Source organism: Psammomys obesus, unplaced genomic scaffold (genome assembly GCF_907164565.1).
Source record: "Psammomys obesus unplaced genomic scaffold, mPsaObe1.curated_primary_1811, whole genome shotgun sequence".
Classification (NCBI taxonomy): Eukaryota; Metazoa; Chordata; class Mammalia; order Rodentia; family Muridae; genus Psammomys; species Psammomys obesus.
The window spans coordinates 6,754,828-6,773,190 of NW_026585609.1; the positions used below are offsets into that span (position 1 = coordinate 6,754,828).

Here is an 18,363-nt window from a genome sequence, read left to right on the forward strand (position 1 = left end):
TTTCTTTCTTTCTTTCTTTCTTTCTTTCTTTCTTTCTTTCTTTCTTTTCTTTGTGTTTGTGTGTAGTACTAGGGACTGTACCCAGAACCTCACATATACTAGGCAAGTGACCTACCATTGGGCTATAGCTTTAGCCAGGGACTTCTATTTTCTTTTATATACATACATATATATGTATCTATAACATATATATCATGTATTATACATGTAACCTCCAAAGATTTGACATAGACATATATAGCAAAACTCTCAAACATACAGAAACATATAACATGTATGAACTTCTTTCATAACCAAGCATTTTATTTTTCAACACACAAAAGCATAGGCAGATTTTTTTCAATGTCTCCTTCTTTGATTGTACTGATCTCCTGATATACTGTTCATAGTTTACAAATAAAGGAACAAAACTGTCTGGGATTTGCCCAAAGTCAACAACCCTGGAAAGAGATTTAGGAAAGACACTGAAGGTCTCTGGGCTCTTGGTACAAGGCTCTTAGTGACACAGAATGCAAAGGTGCTCCCTAGTCTGTCAATGTCAGTCATCTTGGACAGAGCCTGTAGTGGCAGGAACCTCAGGTTCCAACCCCCAATTAAAGCCTATTGCTAAGGCTCCAGGGAGCCTCAGTGCAGTATTAGTGCATAAAGGGCAGAAACCATCAACAGACTGCTTTAGGCAGAGGTGACATTCAGGAAATTGGAGCTCTGCTTCTGGGGCATGTCAACTTCAGGTTTCTTGGGAGGGAAGAGGTTCAAACCACCAAAGATTCTCTAGAACAAGATATCCTTTTATCCAAATAATTTCCTGGTTGGAACAGGGATGCATCCCTAAAGTGTCTTATACTCTAGTATGCAATAGGTACACTCAGGCCCACCAGTCTGGTCTAAGGGTAGAGACCACAGAACTAGTCTGCCTTCTGGAAGCTAGCCCTGCCTGATGCTTGACAACTGTGTGAGTGTGTTTGTGAGGGGGGTTGCTGGGGGGGAGGAATAGACGACGACTGATGACGATGATGATGACGACGATAATGACAGACCTTTGCTACTTTTATTGCTTTTCAAGAAAAATTTATCCTGGCTTTGTAATTTATCTAACATTTTACAAAAGCAGTACCAAAAAGTCTTTTCTGCTACAAGTTACATGATTCCTCCTTTTCCCAGACTCAAAGGAAGAGGGACTTCAAAGCTTTCTAGTCTGCCTCTATTTATGCATAAAATGGGTAAAGATGTGTATAAAAATGGGAATGCTATAAATACTATATATAAACATATGTAAAGCACCTGGCATGGGAGGGAATCTAATTCTATCAGAAATAAGCCCACGCCATTGGTTCCCGGATGAGCAACTGTGTTAAAGGATGCCACACTACTACTTCCCCTAAACTGTGCTTCTGGCCTGACAAGGAAATTAAGAGACAGCCATTAGCCATTACTGCGGTTTTGTTATAATCAGACATGACACTCTGGGTCTTCCAAGGAAACAAAACACAGCAAAGCCAGCAGACGCAAGCTCTCCCCCACCCCCACTGCAGGTCTTTAGGGAACTGGTCTTGAGGAACGCCCTTCAGCATGAATCCTCCCTACATCTGTTAGCTTCCACATTTCCGAGTGGCAAATGTTACCAAGTAGAGAGCCATTAGGTCGGAGATCTTAACTAATCAGGCTTGCAAACCTTGAGCTTATCTAGGTCAGCCTCAGAGGTTAATTACCGAAGTGGGTAACAACAACAAAAAGGACCAAATGGTTTTCAATTACCAGCTGCTTTATTGAGTACTCACTAGAGGTCCAGCACAGTACCCTTCCAATTCCTACCTCAAACGCTTAAGAGAAATCTGAAGACTGTGAGCATAAGATACACTAGAGCCTGCCTGCCATCTGGCCAACTTATTAAAAATAAATAAATTCATTCATTCATTAAACGGACCCGACACCTGAAAGGAAAAGCCGTTTCTGGAAACATTTGCACCCAAACATTGAGAGTGACCGCCCAGGGCTCACAGGTCCCTTCTGAAAAGGAACCTCGACACCCCGTTTTTCAGACAGCATGATCTTAGAGGTCCTGGGTGTGATCAGTCCACGCTGTGAGCCAAATCTGGGGCGTCAGTGGCCAGTCCTGTAAGGAGGTCTCTTTTACGAGGTGGTCTTTTAAGGATTAGTGAGGGAGCCGGATGAGGGGACCAGGGCTGGGGCGAAAGGCCACGCGTTTTCCGTGTTGGGCACAGTGTGGGCCCCCAAGGGGGAGCCGCCGGCTCGGCAAGCCGCGCCCGGGCGGGACGTGAGGCACCGACCTGAGGCGTTCAGATCGCCGGGGCGGCTCTCGGCCTCCGCGCTCTGCTCGCTGCCCATGGCGCCAGCAGCGGAGGGACAGCGGGGCGGGGGCCGGGGAGAGCGGGATGAGCCCGCTGGGCCACAGACACGCGCGGAGGCGCGGCGCGAAGGCACGCCACAGCCTTCCTGACGGGCACGCTGACAGCAGGCTGAGGACACCGGCGGGGCCGCGGGTGCGCCCGGCGGGCGGCGCTGCTGTCATTCACTGGCTCAGTTGCCCCTAAAGCCTGCTGCTTCCGGGACGCCGATTGGCCGCGCCGGCTACGCGTGGCCGTCAGTTCCGGGTTCGGAAGTCCCGCCCCCAAACCCGAGGGGCGGGGCCGGGCGGGGAGACGCGCGCTGGAGGCTGGGGCGGTGCTGTCTTAAAGGGCCAGGCTTCCCCAAGGCCAACGGCGTTCAGAGGATGAAGCCTTTTCCTACCTTGAGGACGCGTCACCTTTAACCACCTGTTAAGCACTATAATTCTGATTATCTTCCAACAACTTTGCAAAATGGGCTGAGTCTTTGTTTTTTGAGATAGGAGTTCACACTGTAAAGGAAATATAAACTCATCTACACCCTCCTCCTACAGTCCCAACTACGACCTAAATTTACTCTGAGGAACCAATGAATTTATTGGGCTTATTTACAGAGCCATGGGTGAGGCGGGACGATGGGTGGCTTTAAAGGATCACTCCCTTTTAGCTGTGTGTTTGGAGTTGTTGCCTTTCACTCTCCACCTACATACCCTAGCCGCACCCAGGAACAGTCGTCCTGTCCCAAAGCCACCTGCGATTGAGTGGGGAAGAGTGGCTGGAAACTCAGGTGAGAGCGTTCTAAGACCCTCCTCACCCGCTTTTGCCTTACGAGAGGAAAGGATGTAATCAGCATGCCCAGCTCTGATGATCTCTGGTGAACAGGCCCAGCCTCAATCCCGAAGATGGCAGTACTTTGGCTCATAGTTCTGTACAACAGCCTGTAATCCAGTGCTCACAGACTGGAGCAGACTGGTGGGGGAGGCAAGAGGATCAGGGCTTCAGAGTTCTCCTTGGGTACTTGGAGAGTTTAAGGCCAGTCTGGTCTACATGAGACCCCTACCTTAACAAACAACACAAAAAGAAAAGGTCCCAAGATTTTGTATATAAATACAATCCCAGCAGGGCCAAATTGAACTAATGATTTTTAACTTTCTTCTGCTGGAACGCAAATAGGCTCCATATTTCACCTCACTTAATTTTCACAACTCTGAGGCAAATAAATACGTAATTTCCAAAGTTAGCAGGTGGTACCAATCGGAATTATTTGGGCTGTGGTTTCAAAACTGACTCTTACTTCAACTCCACTTACAACACAATGAAAATAATGCAAATAGCTTTTAAAGGTATTTTGTATGAATATGAAATCTACTAGAAATGAGAAATTGTTTTGTTTGGGGTTTGGTGTGCTGTGTGTTTTTGAGACAGGATCTCTACATCCTCCTGGCTTACTTAGTGTTTGTTACACAAGCCCATGTCAGATGATTCTCCTGCCTCAGCCTCCCGAATTGTAGGTATGTGCTATTATGTCCAGCTTTTAGAATGGTGAGGAAAGGTGAGGGTTTGGTCTTGTTCTAATTGTTTTTGAGGCAGGGTTTCTCTGTATAGCATTGGCTGTCCTGGAACTTGCTTTGTAGACCAGGCTGCCCTCCAACTCACAGAGATGTGTTTGCTTCCCTCTCAGAGTGCTGGGATTAACACATATTTTCCTAATGAAACATTTTTTTAAGTGCATCCACGTAGATGGTAATCCTAACTCTCAGGGGAGAGGATCAGTAATCCCTGCAGGTGCCAGACCTAGCAATACACACTTGTAATCCTGTGGGGATCAGAGGAAGCCCTGAGTGAATGTGCAAGGGGTGGTTAACTGTGTTGTTGACATGAGCACAGCCATGTCCAGGACCTCCAGTGCCTCAGACCCATGGGAATAGCAAAGCCTTCCCAGGTGAAGCTCAGAGGGATGGAAAAAACCTTTCTCTGGCCCAACTTCAAATGCTGACTGTATGTAGAAACTATCAGCCACAGCTTTCTCCTCCAGCAAGCCTGGGAGCTTCCTACAGAGAATTTCTACTAAGATTTGCTCACTCTGCCTCCTTAGTTACCTGTGTGCCACAGGCCTACCTCTTCAGTCCAGACCACTAAGTTTCTGGCTTGTGGTTGTGTTGGGTGATCTTCATCAGAGCAAGCACATCTTACCAGATCCCAACTTTTCTGTACACATGTCTGTATGTCTGTCCTTTCTTCATTTTCTCATCACTCCAGTCAGGTTTCCGGGACCAAGCAGTGCAGAGTGTAACATTATCCCAGCACTCAGAAGGCTAGTGAAGCAAGATCTTGTGTTCAAGGCCAGGCTATGCTTCAGAAGAGCCTGTTTAAAAAACCCAGGCAATAAAGTAGCAACGGATTTAATTGCAACTCAAACATCTGTTTCATAGCAACAGAATTGTGAAATGTTTATACTTACAGTTTTTACTATTCTGTAGATTGAAAGTAGGGCCTTGTACTTGTTAAGAAAGTACTCTAGCACTGAGCTATATATAACCAGTCTTATTTTTTTATTTTTTTAGGAGATGGAGAGATTATTCCTTGATTAAGAACACTTGTTATTCTTGCAGAGGACCTGGGTCTAGTTCCTACAAGGTGGCACATAGCCACTGTGATTCTAGGTCCAGGGGACTCAATACTGTCCTCTGTCCTTCCAGGGAACTAGGCCTGGTCACACGTGGTACATATACATACATTCAGGCAAACATTCACACACATAAATTATATCTTTTTTTTTTGAGACAAGGTCTTACTACGTAACTATGTCTATCCTGGAACTCACTATGTAGACCAGGCTGATCTTGAACTCACACCTGCCTCTGCCTCCCTAGTGCTGGGATCAGAAGCATGTGCCACCATGCCCTGCAAAAATAAATCTTAAAAAAAAAAAAATGTTTACTAGAAGCCAGGCAGTGACAGTGCATGTCTTTAATTCCACCACTATGAGTTTAATTCCTACATCTCTGAGTTCAATGCCAGCCTGGTCTACAGCTCGAGTTTCAGGACAGCCAGGCTATACAGAGAAACCCTGTCTCAAAAACAAAAACAAAAAAGTTTAATAGCTGATTGTTAGCTGCCTGATGTGGGTGCTGGGAGCCAAATTTGGGTCCTCTGGAAGAGCCAATATGAATTCTTAGCCACTGAGCCTTTTCTCAAGCTCTTAATTCTTTTTTTAAATGGTCTCACTAAATTGTTAGCTTTAAACTCATTCTGTAGCCAAGACAGGCATTAAACTTGTAATTCTACCGTCTTAACCTTTAGCTAGGACCACAAATCTGAGCCTCCAGGTCCAGCTCCAGGAAGTTTGCTTAGTCATTATTTTCATCAGTGACCTTTGTTCATTGAGATAATTGAAGACATAAAACAAGTCCATTGCAGCAGAACACTAAAATGGACATTTCTCTTTTGTCTGAGACTGGGCTGCATGAAGTCTATGCAACTGACAATGGGTTAACCTTCTAGCTTTTGAATCTTGAGTTCAGGGATTACAGACAGGCTGGTGTGTAGATACCCTGAAACCTGAAATGTCTAACAATGGGGGTCTGCCTAGCTCCCATCACTTCCCACCATATCATGTAGAGATACGGAATATGCTTACATGGTATCTTATGGCAGCAGGAAAATTATTCCAGTGCAGTAATTAATCCACACCGGAGTCTTGTTTTCCTTGGCAACTCTTTGGGACCAAGCTGTGGCAACATTACTATAACAGGAAAGTAGGTCACCTCTACCTACCACGAGTTTCACACAATGGACCATTGTTCACAAGCTTCCTCTGGCATCATATACCTCCCGAAGCCATTGGTCGGCTCTACAGGACTGAGAGAATCATCTGTAACTACAGTTTGAAAACTCTTTCATGCCAACCAAGGTGACGATATTGCTCAAAGTTAGACCAAATTGCATCACTGTTTTTGTGGTGAGGTTTCATTTGTTGGGGGTGGGGGGTGTAGGCAGTCAGAAATGAAGGGAGCAGTTAGTTAAAGCTGCTTCTATCACTCATGATCACTCTCTATTCATTTGGCAACAAACACATTTTAGTTAGACACTTTTTAACAATGATAATGTTTAGGGATGTCATTTTAACGACTGTTAACAGACAGCGTTGCTTTTATCATTATTGTCCATACCCATAAACAAATCATAACTGGACTTGTAATCCTTACACTTGGGAGGTAGCGGCGAGAAGATCAGGACTTCAAAGTTCATACTCAGTTACATATGGAGGTGGAGGCCAGACTGCTGAGCACCTGTCTCAAAGAAGCGAAAAAACAAACCAAAATAATCACACAGCAGCAACAACAACGCAGTAAATCCTGAGAAAAGCTAACCGCCTTCTCCTGGGATTGCCTTAGAGTTAGCTGGCGAACCGCCAGCTGTGATTGACACCCCTACCGTTCTCCAATTACAGAAACAGGATTCTCCTAATTGTGCCTAAATAGGATGCTCTGTGAACTTTGACCAAGAAGGTGTCCTTAGACCGAATGTTGTAGTGTACCCCTGTAACACCTGCTCATGGGAGACAGAGGCAAGAGGATCCGGATGCTGTTCAAGGTCATCCTTGCATGCGTGAAAAACTCCAAGCCAGCCAGGCCTTCCGGATAGCGAGTGAAAACAAGAATCAGCACCTTAGCGTGGGGCGGGAGTACACCTGGGTGTGTGACTTCGCCATCAGCACCTGTGCATTTGCTCTTTAGTGCCTCCCGGCAGCCCTGAGCACAGCTGCAGACTCTTGGTGACCCCGAGGGTCCGACCCTCACCCCTAGTGGCTGGCAGTGTGCTGGGTGCGGTAATGACGCCCGGAGCGCTGAGGACCTGGAGCCTGGGCTCTCGCACGTCCGGGCTGGGGCGGTCAGGCTGGACGTTGCTTGGGAAGTAGCTCCGGGTTGCAGGGCAGGGACGCGCCCTTCCCCCGCTGCAAACTTTCAGTCGCTGCGACGGAAGCAGGAACTTGATCACGACAAAATCTGCGGGGCTGTTGGGGGAACGGCGGAGCATCCCCAGCGATCTTCCCCAGCCCCTTGCGCCGCTTCACCGGTCCTTTGCAAAAGCGCCCTGGACGTCCAAGCGCCACGGGGACAAAAGAGGCGCTGGCAGGTAAAGGCGTCTCCTTCCTCCGGTGGCTGGTTTTGGGTAGACTGGACCCCTGCTGAGAACAACTCGGTTCCTTTGCCGGGCCCAGCTCAGGCACCCCCGAAGCGACCACCGGGACCAGGCTAGGACAAAGGGAGACTGGCCTAGAGTCGCGTCGCTACGGTATCCCAAAGCAGATGGCCAGGCGGGCTTGAAAGCACCTGCTATAAATGGTACAAGCTCCCAAGTTGTTGCAAAGGGAGACCAAAGCATTCAGGGAGCAGCATGCGGTTGCTCAAAGGAAGGGAAAAGTTACCACATTTCCTTGTATGGTTTGTCTTCCCTTTTCCTTATTCAATCTGCTGTGTGATTTTCTATAAAGAGGTGAGAGAGAGAGAGAGAGAGAGAGAGAGAGAGAATAGTTATTGACTTCGTGTTAGCATGTGGTATGTGATTCCCAGTAACTGAAATAGTTAAGTTTGAGTGACTCAGTGCTCAGTAGGCTGGAGTTTCCCTCGTCCATCTATGCCTGACCCCTTCTCAGCAGGATCAAGTTGAGCTTCAGACCTTAAGCCCCAAATAATAGTGAATTAGATAATTTGATGTGCTAATGCATAGCTTAGTGTAGAGGGCATGCCAGTATGCGGAAGGCTCTGGTTCCCAGCTCCAGGACTGTGCTAATAGGTAATCCTTAATTGGGGAACACACACATACACACACACACACACACACACACACACACACACACACGCACACACTCACGCCAGCAGACCTAAGTAACCTAAGAGTTGTTGGGTATCTTCAATGAGATTTATTTTTTAACTTAATTAGTTGCGTTTTGCTGTGTAGCCCTCGCTGGTCTGGAACTCAAAGACCTGCCTGCCTCTGCCTCCCCAGCACTGTAGTTAAAGGTGTGTGCCACCATGCCACACCTTTTTGGGTTTATTTGGTTGGTTTTAGCCTTTTGAGACAGGGTTTCTCTGTGTACCCTTAGCTGTCCTGGAACTCCTTGTTTTGTACAAACAAAACCAAAAAACAAACTATATGTATGTACACATAAACACGTGTTTATATCCCGGTGCATATGTGTAAATCAGAGGACATCTCATGGGAATCAGTTCCCTACATCCGCCATGTAAGTCCCAGGGGTCAAGGACCCACCAAGGCATCTCCAGGGAGGGTGCTTTCTGCACAGCGGTTGCTGTAGAGATGCTGCACCCTGACAGCACAGCCCCTGCTCACTCTCCTTGCACAGTTCAGGTTTCTGTGCAAGCACAAGGACGGACTATATCAGACCCTCCTTCCTTTCTCTTCCTCTCTCTGGGCTCCACGGATAGAATTCAGGAAGCCTGTGAACGCTGGAAAAATGTATTACTTCCCTAGCCTCTAGATGAAAAGCAGCATTTCCGTCAAGAAGAAAGTAGGCAAAGCCACGGGAGAGTTAGTAGTAACTCTGGTTTGCCGCCACTGGAGAGCACAGACGCTGTTGACAGCTGTTACTTGTTGCAAATATCTCAAAACTTTATACTTGAGAATTGTGGCAGATACTTGATACTTCCTCATTTTCACTACTAATAAAGAAGCACGTTATAGTACACAGTTGTTTTATCTGAATGTGGGATTAAAAATAGGCTCTGTCTCATGAAGATAGTGTGTGTGTGTGTGTGTGTGTGTGTGTGTGTGTGTGTTTGTGTGTTTTGAGTAAAGGTCTTACTGTATTCCAAGCTGGCCTGGAGTTCACTAGGTAGCTCAGGCTATCCTAAAGTCTAGTTCTCCTATCTCTGCCTTCCTAGTACTGGGATTTCCAGTGTGACCCACCATGCTGGGCTACACTGGATTTCTTGAGAGGGTTTAAGGACATGGTCTGTAAAGCATGCATAGAGACTGGCATGTGGAAATGATACATGTTCCCCTTTTACTGGATAACCACTGAGGTTGGTTATTCACCTAAGGTGCACTTGGCATGTTTTATGGCTCTAGGGTCCTTCGTAAATATACAATGGCATGTATCCATTATCATATCATACAGAAGAATTTCACTGTATTCCACCTATCCATCCCTCTTCCCCTTTGGTAAGCCCTGATAGATTTTTTTTAAGGTTTTAAATTTGTGCCAGACATAGTTGTGCACACCTTTAATTCCAGCACTCAGAAGGCAGAGACAGGCAGATCTCTGTGAGCCTGAGGCCATTCTACACTGAGATTTCCCAAACAGGCAGGGCTATGCACAGAGTCCCTGTCTTTAAAAAAACCAATAATAAAGAAAGGAAGAAGAAAATTTTCTTTTTCCTTTTATTTTTATGTGTACAGCTGTTTTGCCTGCATGTATGTCTCTGTGCCACCTGTGTGCATTTCCCAAGGAGGCCAAAAGGGGGCATCAGAGCCCCTGAGACTGGGGTTATAGAGAGTTGTAAACCAACCTTGTAGGTGCTGGTAGTAGAACTTGGGTCCTCTGGAAAGTAGCCAGTGCTCTTAACCTCAAAGCCATCTCTCCAGCCCCAGATCTGGTATTTCCCAAAATATGAGGAGACAGATATTCAGAGTCAAACTCAGAGTCAAACCTGTGCATACTGGCTTCTTTCACTTAGCAATATACAATTGATTTTTTCCTATCTGTTGTGTGATAATTTAGTTCCTTTTATTGCTGAACAACACTTAAATATATGATTGTGTCTTATTTATCCATTCACCTATGGAATGACATCTTGGCTGTTTCTATCACTGAGCAAATTTGAAGAACGCTGGTATAAACATTCCCATGCAGATTGTGTGTATAGAAACAAGCTTTCAAAAATTTTATTTCAGTTGTGTGTGTGTGTGTGTGTATGTGTGTGTGTGTATGTGTATGTGTGTGTATGTGTGTGTGTGTGTGTGTGTGTGTATGTGTATGTGTATGTGTGTGTGTATGTGTACTGGCTTGTACATGAGCCTGACAGAGTATGAAGAGGCCAGAAGAGGGTGTCAGGTCCTCTTGGAGATGGAGTTTGGGAAAGACAGTATCTGCTCTCAGTAGCTAAAGCAGCTCTCCAGCCCTAGACACAGGTTTTAATGCATTTGGGTAAGTACATGTAGGACAATGGCTGAATTCTATGGTGAGACGGCCTTTAACCTTTGTAAGGCACAGCCACACTTCTCCCAGAGTGGCCATACCATTTTGCATTCCTACCAGCAAGAAATGAGAGTTCCTGTTAGTCCACATCCTAGTCAGCACTTGGTGCTGTCTATTTTTTTATTTTTACCATTCTAATAGGTGCGTAGTGGTGTCTCAGTGTTAATTAAAATTGCAGTTCCTTGATGATACAATGTTGAGCATTTTTAGTATGCTTATTTGTCATCACATATATGTACATATATATATTATTGGTGACATAACTGTCGTAGTACAAGAAAAGCCACACAAACCACTCAGACACCCATCTCATTCAGATATGGATGATTTATTGAAGGCAACACCCCAAGACTGATCATGGTCAGGGACACAGTGGACTTGGGAGCCAAGCTGTGATGCTGGTATGCTTCTAAGGCAGGCTTTTTACAAGAAAAACCTAACCAGGTAACCACCAGGTAACTTGGTGAAGGAAGTAAGGGGAGGGCAGCATTACATCATTCGGGCTAGCTAAACAAAACATTTCTAACTAACCTTTAATTTGACTGGTCCTGAAGTTGGGGGACTTTACAGAATGTCCAGGCAACAAAGTGTATAAAGTTTGAGAAATGGAATCATAGAGACATGACAATTATAAAAGGTTATTCTGCCCTTACAAAGTGTCAGCATATTAATCATTGAAAGCCAGAGCCTGAGAATTTAATTTCACCTTATGATCAAGATGGAGACTAAAGACAAAATGGCTACAGCTATGCTAAAAGCTAAAGCAAGTCTCAACAATAACTACTTAGATCTTCAATGTTTTTTTGTTTTTGTTTTTGTTTTTGTTTTGTTATTGTTTTTTGTTTTTTTCTTTTCTGGGATTTTTGTTGGTTTGTTTGTTTTTTGGACAGGGTTCCACTATGAAGTCCTGGGTGGCCTGGAACTCAATATGTGGATTAGGCTGGCCTCACCCTCACAGAGATCTGGGTGCTGAGATTAAGGGTTTATACCACCGTGCCTGGCTTCATTTTTTAGTTTTTCTCTGATAGGAGTTCTTGGTGTATTTCAGATGTCAGGCCTTTACCACACGGGTTGTGATAAGTGCAGTGGCTGGCGTGATTTCTCAGTGGGTAAAGGCACTTTCCAGGCAAACTTGAAGACTGGGGTTTGGATCCCCAACCCACACAGATGCTGCGTAGGCTGGGCGGCCTTTGAAACGTGAGGCAAGCTCTTGGAACAAGCTGGCTAGAGAGACTAGCCATATCAGCAAACTCTGGGATTGACTAAAAGGCCCCACCTCAAAAGAAGGTGAAAGAGCTGTTGGGAGGGATTCTGAACGTCGGCACGCCGACAGGCGTGTGTGCTCCCATACAAACGCAAGGAAAGAGAGATGGCTTTTATAGAGCAGCAGTTTTGTTTTTGTTGTTTGTTTGTTTTTAATTGGATAGAACGTCAGGGGCTAGAGAGATAGATGGCTCAGGTTGTTGTTGTTTCTGTTTTTGGTTTTCTTTTGGATTTTTGTTTGTTTGTTTGGTTGGTTGGTTTGTTTTTGGTTTTGCTTTTTTGGTTTCTCAAGACAGGGTTTCTCTATGTAGTTATGGCTGTCCTGGAACTTGCTCTGTAGATCAGTCTGGCCTCAAAGTTACAGAGATTCACCTACCTCTGCCTGCCTAGTTCTAGGATGAAAGGTATGTGCCTGGCCATGGCTCAGTTCTTAAGAGCACTGTTCTTGGGGATGACCTTGGGTTTGATTCCAGCGCCCACATCCCCAGCTCACAACCATCCATAACTCCAGTGTCAGGGAAGCCAGTGCTTGGTCTGACCTCTGTGGGCACCAGATATGCACATGGTTCACATACTGAAAGATCCCCGGAGGGTATCTTCCGTCAGAGAGACCCCCTCCCAAGGATCAACGAGGCCATTCGGATGCAAACAGCAAGAGGCTTTTATTTTGATTCACGAGTACTCGGGCAGCAAGGTCACTCGGGAGGGCCTTGCGCGCCTGCTTGGGGAAAAACTGGGGTTTTTATAGGGTTTAAGAGCAGAGCACTGGTACAGAAACGAGAGGGCATGGTTACAGGGGGCTGATTGGTACGTTTACACGAGACCACAATTTGCGTCAAAGTTTGGCAGGGGCACCAAGATTCCAGGAACTGGGTGGTCGGGGGGGTAGGATGACCCCTTGACGTGGCCCGCCACCTGTTATTTTGTTTTTCCCTATCTTAGCTGAAACAGTCTCACAGATATCTATGAGAGTGATTAACACAAACTGTTTTTAGTATGACTGGGGCAGCCTGACCACAGATATCCCAAGTGGGTGACACAGCTAGGATTTCTCAGTAATTTTCCAGTTTCTCATCTGGCCTTCAGAGTTTTACAAAACAGTGGTGTCTCACAAAATGGCGTTAGCCATGTTTAACTTAGTGTGAGGCTGGGGTCTTTCATTCCCCCATTTTCTTTTAACTTAGAATGGAATCTTCCATTCTCGGGCCTAGGAAGAGTTAACTTTTGTCTCCTGTTGTTTGAGCTGATGATATTGTTGGGTCAACACCAACGCTTGTACGACAGAGAACCGGTCTTTTATGAACTGGATCAGCCAATTTAGAATATAAGGCCCAACTAGTAGAATCAGGAGAATTATGATTAGGGGACCCATAATGGAGGAGATCAGGGTGGTAATCTAGGGGGACCGACTAAACCATCTCTCGTACCAGCTCTGTCCTGACTCAAAGAATTGTTGTCTCTGTCTGAGTCTTTTTCTGAGTTTAGCCATGTTATCTCTTATCAATTTAGTATGGTCAGCAGCTAAGCAGATGCTCAAGATAATAGCCAATGTCAGGGAGCCACTTTTGACTTAGCATTTCAGCCTGTTAGGGGGGATTTGGGCGGAGATCCGTCTTCTGTAGCTTCTTCATGCTGACCGTTGGACGTAGGCATCAGGGACTGGGGAGGCTGAAATGCTAGTCAAAAGTTGGGGAGAGTATATGGGTAAAGATTACTAGGAGCCAGTCAAAGGCTGGTCAATGAGGCAGTCCTAAGCATCTGGTCAGTTGATCCACCGGAAGAGGCAGGGAGCAGTCAGGTCAGTTTCTAGGAAGTCCAGATCTCAGCTTGTAGTCTATAGCTGATCCCAGAACAGAGTTGAACAGGTGAAAATCTGCTGAGACAAATTTAGACTGGAGACAGAAGTTAAAATTTATCTATTAAATTGGAAAGATCAGGGAAAATCTCATCTGTGATCCTTTTGAGCTATGTCAGATCCAGGTCAAATCCTGAAACTTATATGAAATTTTTAGTACACAAAAGGAAATGTATAATTTTAAATACTCAGAAAAGTAACATATCAGCAAATTGAACATTTTGAGAGTAACAGGTAAAACTACATCTTACTGAATAAGTATCAGTTGTTTGTTTTATAACATTTTTTTTTTCCTGTGGGCATAGCTGTTGGTAATTAGCCACGAATGAAGCTTGGCCTTTTTTATACTCAGCATCTTTTAGTCCCCATCTCTATGTTCATATTGGAAAGTTAGACAGAAACACATTACTGGCTTTAGTATTAAACCCTGGATGCTTGATTTTTTTTATTTCTGTGTCAAAATCTATCTCAGAAATGGCAGATATTAAGAATACCATACTAAAAGCTATGACTTTTGGGTCAGATATATATATTAAACAGATGTTTTTAACATGATGAGAAGTACCTTTAAGTCTTTAAGTCTATCTCTAGAAGCCAATCAAAGGAAATTAAAATCTCAACCTGGTGACTGAATAATAAGCAGTCAGTGTTTTATCAACTTATCAGAACTCTATTAATAAATGTCAAAACTCTGAACTTTGGAAATCTCATAACATAAGCACAACAGTAGCAAAGAGGGGGGAGAGATCTAAAATATCTTTTAATTTTAACATGTTTTAAACTATTTTTATCAACTTAGACACTCTAATTTTTTTTTTGTATTTATCAACCCTGAAACATTTTTTCAGACCAAATAATAACATTTTAGATTTTATAACCTAAACTCTTATATCTTTAGACTCTATATAGGCTCCGTATTATATTTTTTTATCTAGTTATATATCTTAAGACACAGATAACTAACATGAATTCTGTGAGCAAGGGAAACCTGTCTTTCTTTCTAAATAAGAGATCTAGTACCCAGTAGTTTTAGCTAATTTAGCTAATGAACTGATCAATGAACTAACAGTGGATCTAATTGTCTTTTCTCTAGCTGTAAAGCTGTCGTAAGCTTAGCATAGCCATCAAGGTGTTCAGAGACCTGAGAAGGATAAATTATAGGCTATATAAATATATCAATCTATGTGTTTATCAAAATGACAGAGATGACTACTTAGTCCATCACCTAGGCAGTGTCCCTCGCTCTTGTCTCATGGCATCCTGAACAGAGGCTGTCCAGCCAGGCACAGAAGGTGAGAGACTGCTTTTACTGCTTTTGTGGAAAGAGGAACAGAAGAGATTGACCTCACCTTGCCTCTCACAATGTGAGACAATGGCTCCTCAGATGTCCCCGGCTTTGTCCACAGCTTAGGCTGGGCCCTAGCAGTGGGCCAGTTGAGGCAATATTGCCTAGTGGTTAGCATACCACAATCCAGAGTCGCAGTCATCTGTCGTTGTGCCCAAATCTTCTCGGAGACCTTGGGGGAGCTACTGCCAGGATTTCAGGACTTTCTGTCACAATAAGATTATATAATTAAAATGCCATATTCATCAGATCTCTGACAAGCCTGAGGGCCAGCATATCTGAGTTATCTGTTTGTCTATCTTTATTATCTGTTTTAAACTGTATAAAAGAAAAACTAAACAAAGACACTAGGTGTAGCCAACTGTAGTTGTTAGTATAACTTTAAATCTGTTCTTTCTGAACTAAAATCAAAGCAAATCTTTTAATCAGACATAGTTCATAGAGAGCCTAGCAAATCTTGTTGTTCCTATCACTTGCATTAAAATTGAACAGTAAAAAGCTTTGTATTTAACACTAATCAGATGACTGAACATAACTGAGATACCTGAACAAAAATGATCACAAACTCATGGCTCTATCCTCTTTCTTTGGACTAGCATGGCGGCTAACCACGTGTAACTGAACTCAGCTGGAAGCCCTAAACAGATATGGCAGCAAAAATATAGTTTTACATGCTCTCTATCCCTGAAAGATCATGGTGGCTAGCCTCGTGTTAGGCTACCACAGGCTGTGACTGATAATACCAAACATAGCCATTAGGTGTTGATGATGATACAGTAAACATTGTGGAGCATATATAATCCCCCACAACCAACATTTTTAACTTAGTGATTAAATAAGTTTAAACTGTATGAATTATTTTAGCCATATCAAACCTATCAGCCAGAACTTTTTCTTAAAAGAACATAAGAAAACATTTTGTAATGAGGAATCACCAGCCTTTTAAATGAACTATAACATATTTAAAATACAGTTTGTTTTTTTTTTTCTCTCAAATCATATTAACTCTCTGGCTTTTTATAATACATCCACTAGCCTTTTGCAACATCCACTAACCTTCTGCAACATACATTAACCTTCAGGTTTCTAGCTTTCTTTTTCTGGCTTAACCAGACATTCTTTTTCTTTCTCTTGCTTTTTTAGACAACATATAAACTCTCATCAAAATCTTTTTTATCCTAACATGATCCTGTTGGAGCCCTGTGTCCACAAGACCAGGGTTGTAACAAGGCAGCTTAACAAACAAACAGCTCTCCATAAGATACATTTTAAAAAACTGCAATAATTTTCAATCAGCACAAATCATACGGCTGGGTTTTATTTAATAAAATTGATAAAATAAATATCAAAGTATTTTTATTTTTCCCCAAAGGATCGAGAAACTTTTAAATTTTGTCAGATTACCCAAGATCATTGTCATACCCAAATGCCTGATAAACTTTAAATATTTTATAGCCCTAAACATTTGAACAATTTTTAAAACTCGTCCCTGTAATATCAAAGCAAAGTATTTTCTTTAGGAGTGAATTCACAAAGCATAACCATAATTTTAAAGTCAAAACCAAATAGAAGTTTAAACCAGATTTTAAGACCAAAATTTATCAGTGAAAACAACCCAATCTTTAGAACCAATATCAACTTAGAACAAGACTTTCTTCTTATCTTAAGAGGAAATAAAATCATTTTGACTCAGAGATTTTGTAACCTTTGTTCTTTTTTTTTGAGTCACACCATGTGGCAATTTATATTGTTGTTATTTAAACATATGTATTCATAGACCCTACAAACACATAGGCACATATACGTGTTTTAAACAAGGATTTGAATTTAACCTTAAAACATACCCAATTATTTTTGATCATATCAACCATTTAAAACCAATTGAAAACAATCATCCTAAATTACTGTTTGATCTGTAAGTTGCAAGCCCCCTAGGTGGGAGGAGGGAAGAGAGGAGCAAGAGGGCGTTTTGAGCTCCTGCTGCTCTCTTCTCCCTTTCCTGCTGAGCTGGCATGAAGGCAAGGGGGAGGAGTTTTTCTTTATTCTCGGCAGCCAGAGCAGCTCCTGTCGTGGAGCAGCTAAGGTGCCAATCTCCGCCTAAGGACTTTTACCTAGCAAGCCCACGAGCCTTGCCTGTTCTCTTGGCTCCCTGTGAGCTTTACTCTAGCTTACCTCCCCCGCAGGTCATGAACCTGCTTTCTGGCCGGGCCTCTCTTGAACACTGCAGGCAGCTCCCGGGGCGTCCACGCCGCCCCACCTCCCCTCCGAGCGGGGGGGGGGGGCGATCTTCCACCCCTTCCTCTCGGGGCTGCAGAGCCCGTGCCCTGCTGGTTGTACATTGTTATTTCACAGACTCCCAAGTGTCCGAGCACCGCCCGCCCAAGCTCCAGCTCCACGTCTCCCCAGCCACCTGAAAGCATTTTCTCCTCGGCTCCTTCGGGAGGGAGAGCACACTGCTTGGTGTCCTGTCATGCAGCCGTGTACACTCCCGAGCTCCCGAGCCGAGAACTAGTTTCAATTTCAACTGTCCTCTGTCCAAATTTTTATCAGTCCAAGTCCACAAAGAAACAGACACAGAAAAACACATACATACATGAGAAACACAGGATTTAAACAGACAAAACACGACACAAGCCGCGCGGCACGAGATCGAAGCAAAACTGAAAGCAAAAATTCAGATGGAGACTGTGTTGGAGATCCGTCTCCCAGACGGGGAGCCAACAAATTGGCCCCCACTCAGATGAGAGCCGGTGGGACTCGAACCCACTCAGACCCTCCAGATGAGGGCCGGTGGGACTCGAACCCACTCAGACCCTCCAGATGAGGGCCGGTGGGACTCGAACCCACTCAGACCCTCTCACCCTGGGGACGGCTCCCCGGGCCAGCAGAACAGAAGTCCGGGTCCGTCGACCCCTTCTTACTTTCCGCCAAATTCAGATGACTTGATCAAGTCTCAGGTTGCAAACAGAACAGACACAGAAGCACACACCAGACAAGACAGATACATACAACAGAAAAGACGGCTGGCCAGCTTACCTCCCGAAGGTGGGTCGGTGGTCCCTGGGTGGGGGGTCTCAGATCTCGCTGGGGCCTCCAAATGAAAGATCCCCGGAGGGTATCTTCCGTCAGAGAGACCCCCTCCCAAGGATCAACGAGGCCATTCGGATGCAAACAGCAAGAGGCTTTTATTTTGATTCACGAGTACTCGGGCAGCAAGGTCACTCAGGAGGGCCTTGCGCGCCTGCTTGGGGAAAAACTGGGGTTTTTATAGGGTTTAAGAGCAGAGCACTGGTACAGAAACGAGAGGGCATGGTTACAGGGGGCTGATTGG

General features: G+C 44.5%; 2 protein-coding genes across 4 annotated transcripts in view; one reads left to right on the plus strand and one right to left on the minus strand.

Annotated features, from left to right (window-relative positions):
- Borcs5 (BLOC-1 related complex subunit 5) overlaps positions 1 to 6,948 on the minus strand; it is a 71,648-nt gene extending 64,700 nt beyond the window's left edge. The window contains exons 1-3 of one of the 2 annotated variants that reach the window (XM_055610880.1): positions 6,897 to 6,948; positions 6,554 to 6,637; positions 4,539 to 4,710 (exon numbers count right to left, since the gene is read on the minus strand). In XM_055610880.1, the coding sequence (XP_055466855.1) occupies positions 4,539 to 4,563 (25 nt within the window). In that variant the 5' untranslated portion in view covers positions 4,564 to 4,710; positions 6,554 to 6,637; positions 6,897 to 6,948. Of the gene's footprint in view, positions 1 to 2,288; positions 2,561 to 4,538; positions 4,711 to 6,553; positions 6,638 to 6,896 lie in introns of those variants that run through there. The other variant, XM_055610870.1, reaches the window with a different exon arrangement.
- Positions 3,016 to 18,363, plus strand: part of Mansc1 (MANSC domain containing 1) — a 30,809-nt gene continuing 15,461 nt past the window's right edge. Inside the window, exon 1 of one of the 2 annotated variants that reach the window (XM_055610856.1) lies at positions 3,016 to 3,132. The gene's annotated coding sequence lies outside the window, so the exon portion shown is untranslated. Of the gene's footprint in view, positions 3,133 to 7,051; positions 7,485 to 18,363 lie in introns of those variants that run through there. The other variant, XM_055610847.1, reaches the window with a different exon arrangement.